The sequence below is a fragment of the Pyrus communis genome, chromosome 10, assembly GCF_963583255.1.
Source record: "Pyrus communis chromosome 10, drPyrComm1.1, whole genome shotgun sequence".
NCBI classification, from domain to species: Eukaryota; Viridiplantae; Streptophyta; class Magnoliopsida; order Rosales; family Rosaceae; genus Pyrus; species Pyrus communis.
The window spans coordinates 1,134,826-1,146,186 of NC_084812.1; the positions used below are offsets into that span (position 1 = coordinate 1,134,826).

Genomic DNA, 11,361 nt, shown 5'->3' on the forward strand with positions numbered 1-11,361 from the left:
TCAAATCTCCCCTTCCTTCCCTTAATGATATTAAAAAAAATTTAAAAAAGAATATTCTACCTAGTGGATTGGTTATGAGGAACAGTATTAATTTACTTTATTAGTTATCTTGTTTTTGTAGTAGTTCTATCCGTTACTCTATCAATTTACCAATTTACTGATGATATGATGTGAAAATATGTAGTAATTATCTTGTTTATGATGATAGGACTTCGATTCGATAGATTCTTGCGTGTGGAAATTTGTTTAGATTTTTTGTCAATCGAAGGAGAAAATTTTGAGAAAGAAAATTGTCGCTCTGGCCCGTCTTTTAGGCATCTTTGGGAGGCAGGGAGTGTGACAACATACACGCTTCCCTTTGCACTTCCGGTGGAAGAGAAGTGGAAATACTCCCGAACAATTGACGGTGTCTTCGAGGGATACGGTAATGATGTCATAGCCTCCGACAAACAATTTCTTGACTGTTCCTACCGTCTCATCCTCAAGGTCTTTCCACAAGATCAAGGGAAGCTTCATCTTTGGCCACAAATTCCAAATGATTTTAGGTCTGTACCTACTTTTTGGGTAGCTTAATTAAATACTATTCTCTTTTCCGAACGTTAATGTCTTGTCTTTCGTCTTGATGCTAATTCCGGTCAGCCGGCTCCCTTGATCGGGAGTCTATTTTCTTCACCATCATTGAAACCGTCATTGATTGATGAGAATAGCTTCCAGTTAAATGATTTTCTTTTCTTTTTAGGCATATTTGTCGATTCTTCCCTTCTCTGTGAACTTCTATGGAGCTGCAAATTTTCCTCATGAACTTTAATTTTAACTTATTACCCTCTTGAACTTTTATAATTACCCAGTCTCCCTCTTGGACTTCAATTTTAGCCGATTACCCCCTTTGAACTTTTATAAATAGCAAATTTCCCTCGTGGTGTTAGATTTTTAAAAAATTTCATCCAATTTTCATCTATCTTGATCATGGAAACAACACACGCCAACTGTATGAAGGCAAATTAAAGGATGGAAATTTGGATGGATGAAAAGTTGAATGAAAATTTTTAAAATCTAAAGCCAAGGAGATAATTGGCTATTTATAGAAGTTTTGAGGGGTAATCGCCTAAAAGTAAAGTTCAATAGGGAAATTGGCAGTTCTATACAAGTTTAGGGGGCAAATGAATAAATACCACTTCTTTTTATGATAAAAATCATACCATTGAAGATATATAAATATAAATTAATACATTTTAATAGAATTGATAATAATATCAACGTACCAATCAACTATGTTTACAAAGTCAAATGTATAAAAATTAAAAATAAACGTACCAAAATTGAAAACCAATGTACCACTATTGGAAATAAATGTACCGATCAAATAAACGTATCAAAATTGGAAATCGATAATAGTCTATACATACTATGTTGCTACCAATATTGGAAATAAACGTACCGATCAAATAGACGTACTGAAATCAGAAATTAACAATGGTCTATACATAATATGTTGCACCTAATAATGGTAGTGGGTCGTTCTTGTTTGGAGAAAAAAGGGGTGGCAATGGACAATACTTGTATTTTTTGTAGTTCCTCTCCGGAGTTGGCACTACATATGTTATGTTCTTGTTCACTCTATTTGGAGGGTGAGAAACTCTCTTTTATGGGAAAGCAAACATAAGAACCCTGCCGTGGTGAGTTTTATGACTAGCCATCATCTGAACGAATTCCAGAAAGCCAAACCTGGTTCTCAACCTAAACCTCTACATTATCCAGCTCGATGGTCCCCTCCTCCCCTGAGATGGATCAAAATCAATGTTGATGGTTCTTTCCGTGCTGCCACGGATACTGGGGGTTTCGGTGTGGTTTTTCGCGACGAAGCCGGTAGCTATGTTGGAGGTTTCGCTCATAAAATATCACACGTGACAAACCCCAAGATGATTGAGATTTTAGCTACTCGGGATGGTTTTTGTTGGGCATTAAATCAGCATTGGCAGAAGATATTATTGGAGAGTGATGCTTTACAAATAGTTCAAGCAATTGGAAGTCTGAAGGAGGGGATCCTCGGCCTCTGATTTGTTGATTGAGGACATTAAAGTAAGTCTGAGGGGCTTTGTTTCCTCTCGAGTATCTCATATCCGTAGATATGCCAATGTTGCGGCACATCGTATAGTCAAGTTGGTTTTAATTTTCAATTTCAATTTTTAAGATTCAAACCTCCAAATTTATTGTCGGATATCTTTCTTAAAAATTGTATGCCTTCTTTCTAGTTATAAATAAAATAACTATCGTTTTTTTTTCAAAAAAAAAAAAATATAATAATAATAATAATGGCAGTGGGTCAACAAGAAAATGTACCCAATGTAAAAGAAGAGAAAATGTTAAATTTATTGGCCAAAAAAATGAGTGTTATTTAAAATTCGTGGTGTAAATTAAAAAAATAATATTTACTTTTGGAGGAATAAAAAGACGGAAAAAGGAAACAAACAGAGATAATTTTGAATTAAAAAGGAGATAATGCTGTTGACTAAATTAATTAACTAATATCCCGGAAAAGGAAACAAAAATCCTATATACTAAAACCCAGTTTTCGCCCGCGGTTTTTGGTTTCTTTGCCTTGCTCTTTTATCTTTCCTGCGGTGAAAAGTCGATTTTGCCCATTTGATCCACGCGTCCGTCATCCTTGATATGTCCCCTCGGTTCGCAAGTTTTCTTTTCGGTTTAACCCTCTGCTTCTGCTGCTCTCTCCTTCTTGCTGTCATCTTTGCCTTGTTCTCGCTGCTTCTGTCCGATTGTTTGTTGTTCTTAAATATCCTGATTTGAGGAGCGTTTCCCGTATTTTTAGACCTAGGGTTGTGGGTGGTTTCTCCTACACCATAAAATTGGTGTCCGACATTTGTAGACTTGCGATCGGGGGTCGAACATTTCGGGATTCTTGCGTTTGTTTCCGTTTGGGATTGACGAATTTTGGCCGGATCCGTTTCCTGTTTTCTTCTCTGCTTGAGCGGCGGCTGCCTTTCGGTCGTTGAGCGTCGGCTGTCTTTAGATAGTTGGGAAATAAATTTAATACAACCGAGGTATGTTTTAGAAGTGCTGTCTTTCAGTTTTTGTTATGTATTTTTGTTGAATTGGATGAAGCTCTAATATTTTGTTTTGGATTAGTTGTGGTCCTCTGTTAGGATTTTCGTGGCTAAGAGGGTATTTTACGTTTTCGTTGCTCGGTAGGTCGATCACAGATTTGCGAACAGCTCCGGTGGTCCTGTTATTTTTTTGGTATGTTCTTTCTCCTTTGTTTTTTTCCCGCTTTGAGCACTCATTCATGAAAGTTGAATTAAAATGTGTTTATTGTTTTTCGGGAGAGATTAGAAAAGTGATTCGAATTTGGGAAAATTTAATGTTGGTTAAAATTTGTTTATAATTTTTGGGAAGGAATGAGAGGACCTGCTGAAGAATGTGTTGTGATTAGTTTTTATTCATATTTTTAACAAATTGGGCATGAATAATGAATTGGTAGGTTAACTATGTGTGTTTATTATTTGAATCGGTACTGTTTGTCTTTCTATGGTTCTAAAAATTTTGTACAGGTTGTTTGGCCATTATTTGTGCCTCTTGATTCTGTTGTGTTTGCCTAGGCTTCAACATAAAATATGTTTGGTTGGGAAAGTATTGGTGAGATAAAAAATTATTAATAGATTATGCAGGTTGTTTCTTCTAGTAAAACCTATAACTAAAAGGACAAATTTGAAAATAAAATATGGCATTTTGGTTTTAAAAAACAAAAGTTCCATATAAATAAAATAAAAACAAATATGGTGACATGACCTTTAGTCAAAGCCGCTTGATTAAAGTTTGAAAAGGAACAAATGTTTAATAAAAAGAAGGTAAAAGATGAGTGAGGGATTTTACTTATCTGTTACCCACCACCAAGTAGTTCACAAATAACGAGTTCGATACTAAATTTCACTTTCTTGTCTCTTAATTTTTAATTATGGCGAATTTGGTTCGTATAGTAGGTAAACTAGTTTTTGGTGGGTGATGCGGGTTAACTTATTTTTTAATTACTATATGAATTTTTTAGGTTTGCATACAACTACATTGATATTAATAAAAAGGTGTTTTAAATGCACGTGGTTCCAAATTGGGATAAGTTTGTCGGCGGATCACGAAATCTTGATGATCTTCTCTATCTAATGAATAGGAAGTCTGCTTTGAAATCGTCCGTCCTGCATCCCCCATGGCGGCGCCGCCACGAGTATATGTTTCAACAGGAATCACCCTTCCGTTTATATTGCTTTACAACTCATAATTTATTGCTTTACAACCCATAATCAGATTTTTTTTTTTTTTTTTTTTTTTGTTTTGTTTATGCAAAAAAGATTTCAGTTAATACAATGATATGACGTATATATCATATCTTGATTGGCTTCTTTGCTTGCTTTTCTCGATCAAGCATTCATGTGCTTAGCAAAAAGGTAATAGCATTTGGGGGTGACAGTAATGAAATTTTCCGGGTAAGCCGTCACAGCTCTTGCTTACTGTGGGTATGTGATAGGGTCTGGTCAACTGCCCGGCCACCGCTTTACTTGTCAACATACTTGAATTTGGAAGAAGCCATATATAAATATGGAGGCATGTCTGCTGTTTTCTGCGAATATGCTATGCGGAGATATTGATTATTTATATTATCATGAGCTTTCCGGTGGAAAATGTGATAAATAAAATATGCTAATGAAAGGGCTTAGTTGCTGGAATCCTTCGTCTTTCTCGCGCAAGTTTCCTTAAAATAACGACGTAAAAGTTGATCTGCACGTGCTTTGTTATGAGTAGAGGGGACCAAACCATATAAATTTGGACAGATAATTATTTAAGCTTATGGGTGCGTTTAATTTATGACCAAGCATGATTATCGTGGAAAATAAATTTTGAGTAAATTATTTGAGCTTGTGTGTATTTGTGTACACACACACACACACACACACACACACATATATATATATATATATATATATATATATTCCCCAGCAGTGGATTAATATCGGTCACAGATTGACAGAGAGAAAATGGCCATGACCAATGTCCAAGAAATGTCTATGAATGGTGAGCAGCCACCTGCTGAATATATTGTTAAAGAAAGTAGGTTTGGATCCATAGATTCTTCTCCACCATTGGCTGATGAAATCCCCATCATTGATATCAGTCTCTTCTCTCCATCATCTCCTCAATATTCTGAACAAGCAGAAAATCATGAGCTACAGAAACTCAGATCAGCACTCAGCTCGGCAGGATGCTTCCAGGTTTCCATTTTCTTTTTCTTGGTACTATTATACTATATGTTAAAGTATATTTTGTTGTCCTTGTATTCTCCATGTTACCATGTTAGACATGTAAACGAATCGGACTAGAATACATCTTATCCAATCTAATCCAATCCAATCCAAAGAAGAACATAATTTGATTCGATCTGTTAATCTGATGTTTTTTCTTTGATGAAATTCGACGGATTATGGATAAACAAGTTCATATCTGATTAACTGAACTAATGGAATTCAATATTTATACTCATGATGGATTAATGAATTCAGGCAATAGGCCATGGGATTTCGGATTCACTTCTTGACAAGGTACGTGAGGCAGCAAAACAATTCTTTGCACTTCCAGTAGAAGAGAAGGAAAAATACTCCCGCGCAGTTCATGGCGGAGCCGAAGGATATGGGAACGATGTCGTAGTATCGGAAAAGCAAGTTCTTGACTGGTCCTATCGTCTCACTCTCAGGGTCTTCCCAGAAAACCAAAGAAGGCTTCATCTTTGGCCTCAAAATCCAAATGATTTTGGGTACGTCCGTACACTTCAAGGTTTGCATTACTATTGCCTGCCTTGAGGATTATATAGCTAGTCTACCGTATACAGCTCGGTTCATCAAGTGTAATTATACAGTTAGTTGGAAATTTGAAAATATTTAAACCAATTATATTATTACACTTTGTGTAGCGGGCTATTTTCCCTACACCCTAAAAAATTTCTCCATATCTTTATAATTGATGAAAAATCCGTAAATTAACGTTCAAATAAAAGAATATTATAATTTGTAGAAAGATGCTAAAGGGATATGGTATTCGTTGAAGCAAGTTGTGAGTGTCACTTTGATATAATTGGACAAAATCTACAGATTAATATATAACATATCTAAGAATGTGTATATAATTTGCAGAGAGATGTTACATGAATATGCAACGAAGGTAAAGTTGATGATGGGTATTGTGTTCAAGGCAATGGCAAAGTCGTTGAATTTGGAAGATAACAGCTTTGCAAAGCAGCTGTTTGGAGACCAATCCCTGATGCAAGCAAGGTTCAACTTCTATCCTCCGTGCTCGAGATCTGACCTCGTCCTCGGCGTCAAGCCTCACACGGATAGGTCCGGCGTGACATGTCTCTTACAAGACAAGGATGTGGAAGGCCTTCAAGTTTTGATAGATGAAAAATGGGTTAGAGTCCCCATTGTTCCTCATGCTATCGTTCTTAATCTTGGTGATCAGATGCAGATCATGAGTAATGGTATTTACAAGAGCCCCATGCACAGGGTGGTGACAAATGGAGAGATTATGAGGCTATCAGTTGCTTTGTTCAATGAACCCGATCCTGAAACCGAGATTGGTCCGGTCGAGGACTTGATCGACGAGACAAGGCCGAGGTTGTACAAAAATGTCAAGAATTATGGTCGTATTAACTACGAATGCTATCAGAGAGGGGAAATTGCACTCGAAACAGTCAGATTCTAATTTTTCTGCACACTAGCTATCTTAATTTTCCTGTTTTACGTGAATCTAATATGCTTATCTTTCGAAACAACAATTATTCCATGGACAAGGGATATTATCTGTTTTTTAAATCATGATATGGTGTTTACAATTATCCTACGTGAACCTTGTGAATTGGGTTAATTGTATTTTTTTAGTAGTTCTATCCGTTTATATGATGTGAAAATACGTGGTAATATCTTGTTTATGACAATAAGACTTCGATTCGATAGATTCTTGTGTGTGAAAATTTGTTTAGATTTTTCATTAATCAACGTAGAAAAGTTTGAGAAAGAAAAAAAAATTAATCAAAAAAAACTGTGACTAATTCTTTTTAGATAATGTTAGGTAGACTATCTATTTAAACTATATTATTTTGTAAATAGTATGATTATTGGATTTTTTTTTTTTTTAATAGAGAGGGCGTTTGGGATGTGCAAAAGGTGCAGTTGCACAAGTTAGGGCCTCGAATTTCTGAGGGCCCCAATTTTTTTTATCCTTCTATACATTACATATGAGTATAAATTTTCTAATAAAAATGTTTTAACTGAAAAACAAAAAATCATCATCATATGATTTTATCTATATTACAATTGATTAAGTGGAGCATATACTTAATATATTAACTTTCTACATTTCTTTAGCAATAAAAACACTTGTGTTATTTTCTTCCACTTTCCTTTAACAATAAAAAAATTAACTTGTAATTACTTTCTTCCACAAACACAAGCGTATTTCCGATCTCTCTTCCAGTCGTGCTCCACTTTTTCATGTATGAACCCTAAATCATGATGATTTCATGCAATTAGAATTATTCAGCAAGTAAGAGACGGTATACTTAAGTATTGATTAACATGCTTATTTTTTATTGATGACACATCACCTAGTTTACAAATTTGGTCTAAAAAGTTGCTCTACCTTGCATTACTCATTATTTTTTTTCTTTCTTGCGACAAAAACGATGGATGAATGATGAGATGATATAAATTAATTACCATGTCTCTCCCAAGGAAAATGCAATGAATAAAATATTCAAGGAAAGGGCCAATTAAGTTGCTATAATTCTTGTGTATCTTGTGCAAGTAACCCAGAAAACAAAGAAGTAAAATTGCCACTAATGCGCTTTGTTATGAGTAGAAGGGACCAAATTAATCAAATTAAATGTATGGCACGGGTGGATTGCTACGATGATTAATGCCTTTTTCTTTAATCTATTATGTTCGGTTCAAATTCATTTTTCTGCCTAATGTAGTTTAGAGTAAAATATTGCATGAAAAAAAAAAAAAAATTCAGCATGGCCCCTAATAAAACACAGGCCGCCATTCACCGACTTAAATATTGTAGTCTCAGTACTGCATCAAACATTGAGTCATCAATCAGTCGGAAATACGTTAGGGTTTGACTAGCCATCATCTGAACGAATTCCAGAAAGCCAAACCTGGTTCTCAACCTAAACCTCTACATTATCCGGCTCGATGGTCCCCTCATTCCCCAAGATGGATCAAAATCAATGTTGGTGGTTCTTTCTGTGCTGCCACGGATGCTGGGGGTGTCGGTGTGGTTTTTCGTGACGAAGTCGGTAGCTATGCTGGAGGTTTCGATCGTAAAATATAACACGTGACAAACCCCAAGATGATTGAGCTTTTAGCTGCTCGGGATGGTGTTTGCTGGGCATTAAATCGGCATTGGCAGCAGGTATTATTGGAGAGTGATGCTTTACAAATAGTTCAAGCAATTGGAAGTCTGAAGGAGGAGATCCTCGGGCTCTGATTTGTTGATTGAGGACATTAAAGTAAGTATGGGCTTTGTTTCCTCTCGAGTATATCATATCCGTAGATTCATCAATGTCACAGCATGACCAAGTTGGCTTTAATTTCCAATTTCAATTTTTGTTGGTTTGAGGAACCTTCAGATTTATTGGCGGATATCCTCCTTAAAGATTGTATACCTTCTTCCTAGTTATAAATAAAACCACTATGATTTCTTTTCCCATAAAAAAAAAAATAAAAAATAAAAAATAAAAAAAAGAAAAAAAAAAGGGTAGTGGGTGAACAAGAAAATGTACCCAAAGAAAAAGAAGAGAGTTAAATTTATTGACCAAAAATATGAAGAAAAAAATGAGTATTATTTAAAAATCGTGGTGTAAATTAAAAAAATAATATCTACTTTTGGAGGAATAAGGAAACAAACAGAGATAATTTTGAATTAAAAAGGAGATATTGTTGTTGACTAAACTAATTACCAATAATTCATAACTAATATCCCGGCAAAGGAAACAAAAATAAAACCTATAACTAAAAGGACAAATTTGAAAATAAATATAGGCCTTTTTTATTGGCACCCCACAATGTTATGAATACACCCCATTTTCTTTTATTTAGTTTGAATTTCCTTTTCTATTCTAATTTAAATTAAGATAAAAACAAACAAACAAAACCAGCACCACCTTCATCATCCTAAAGCCTAATCCTTTTCGACACCTCCCCACCATGGCACCTCCATTAACAAAATGATCTCAAGTATACCAAAACATATGCCGACTTACAATTAAACTAGCCAATAGTTTCATAGAAAGTCAATTCCTAGTTGACACAGAAGGATTGCTTCCCTGCAAGTAGCATTTTTCAAAATTTTCACGGCCATCAAGTTGGTATCCCTAATTAGGCTAATATTGACATTATAAAATTCAATTTTATGGTATTTCATATCCTACAAAATATTAGCGGAAGTGAGAATTTTAGAGAGAGAAAGAACGGCAGAAAAGGGGGTGGTTATCATTGGCTGACACCGACGGAAAGGTGGCAGAAGGGTGAGCGGTTCAAATAGGATGTTAGAAGGTTTTAATTTCTTAACTATTATAAAAAGGTGGTCTTTAACAATGAAAGGGCTAATATTGAAATTTTAAAGAATAATTTTGAAGTTGGGATGTATTCATAAAATTATGGGATGTTAATAAAAACACCCTAAATATATGGCATTTTGGTTTTAAAAAACAAAAGTTCCAGATAAATAAAATTAAAACAAATATGTTGACATGGCCCTTAGTCAAAGCCCCTTGATTAAAGTTTGAAAAGGAACAAATGTTTAATAAAAAAAAGTTAAAAGATGAGTGAGGGATTTTATTATCTCTTATTTTATATTGGTAAGTAGAAGTTTTTAAGTTTGGCTCTCACAATAGAGTGTTTGATATCAAATTATTGTCAGTTTATTGTGAGGAAGTTTTTTATTTTTTATTTTATCTTTTTTATATAGGAGGATAACTGGTGATAAGTCACGGTTATCCATCCCTTTCGAGGATCAGGAAGACTCACAGATGCATTTCCTGGCCATAAGTCTGGCTTCTACACCAGTAGCGGGTTTCGAACCCGAGATCTCCAGTTTTTAGTTTTAAGGAAGTCTTGTAATCTACCTTATGTTACCCACCAACAAGTAGTTCACAAATAACGAGTTTGATACTAAATTTTACTTTTTGTCTCTTAATTTTCAAGTGGCAAATTTTGTTCGTATAGTAGGTAAACTAGATTTTGGTGGGTAATGCGGGTTAACTCAATTTTCTAATTACTATATGAATTTTCTAGGTTTACATACAACTACAAAAGGTGTTTTAGATGCACATGGTTCCAAGTTGGAATAAGTTCGGTAGCAGATCACGAAATCATGGTGATCTTCTCTGTCTAATGAATAGGGTGTCTGCTTTGAAATTGTCCGTCCTGCACCCACCCCTCGAGTATATGCTTCAACAGGAATCACACAAAGTAGATTGATACAATAGAAACCTTTGGTAAACTGCCAACCCGTAATCCAACAGATAAAGTACATTACATAATTCGTTTTAAGGATTGACGACTTACCCATTCAGTGACTTAGGCACTTGACGTTTTTGGAATGGATACTATCGTGGATTCATTAGAATTGTATATCATTAATATTCTTTTCTATCTTTCTCTCACCCTTCCATTTATATATACACTTTATATTGCTTTACAACTCATAATATATTGCTTTACAACCCATAATCAATTTTTTTTATGCAAAAAAAATTTCGGTTGCTACAATGATATGACTTATATATCATATCTTAATTGGCTTCCTTGCTATCAAGCATTCTTGTGCTTATCAAAGAGGTAATAGCATTTGGGGTGACAATAAATTATTATTTTTCATTGATTAATTATTTTAGTATTTAATATTCAGACTAAATTATTATTTTTTAAATGCATAGCACGTGACACAAATTTGACAGTCACGTCAGCACAAATGTGGATCCCATATTTACCACATCATCATTTAACGGATTTTCTAATGTATGTATGAAATTGAAATAAAATGATAAGTATATGTATAAAATTGAAATGTTTTAAAAATGTTGTATAAGGTTGCAATCGACCCCAAACATGAGGGGGTAAAATGTAATATACCCTAAATTATTTGAGCTTGTGTGTATGTGTACACACACACACACACACACACACACACACACACATATGTATATATGTATGTATGTATGTATGTATGTGTGCGCGTGTGTGTGTCTATGTACATCTATATATATATATATATATATATATATATTTATGTATGTAT

The 11,361-nt window shown here is 34.6% G+C and overlaps 1 protein-coding gene across 1 annotated transcript; it reads left to right on the top strand.

The window, feature by feature from the left end:
• Window positions 1-2,723: 2,723 nt before the first annotated feature.
• On the top strand, window positions 2,724-6,892 carry LOC137748671 (codeine O-demethylase-like). The gene is made up of 5 exons (XM_068488840.1): window positions 2,724-3,059; window positions 3,145-3,255; window positions 5,028-5,276; window positions 5,565-5,815; window positions 6,192-6,892. Exons 3-5 carry the CDS (start codon window positions 5,043-5,045, stop codon window positions 6,757-6,759), a joined length of 1,053 nt encoding a protein of 350 aa, XP_068344941.1. The 5' UTR covers window positions 2,724-3,059; window positions 3,145-3,255; window positions 5,028-5,042; the 3' UTR covers window positions 6,760-6,892.
• The last annotated feature ends 4,469 nt before the right edge of the window (window positions 6,893-11,361 follow it).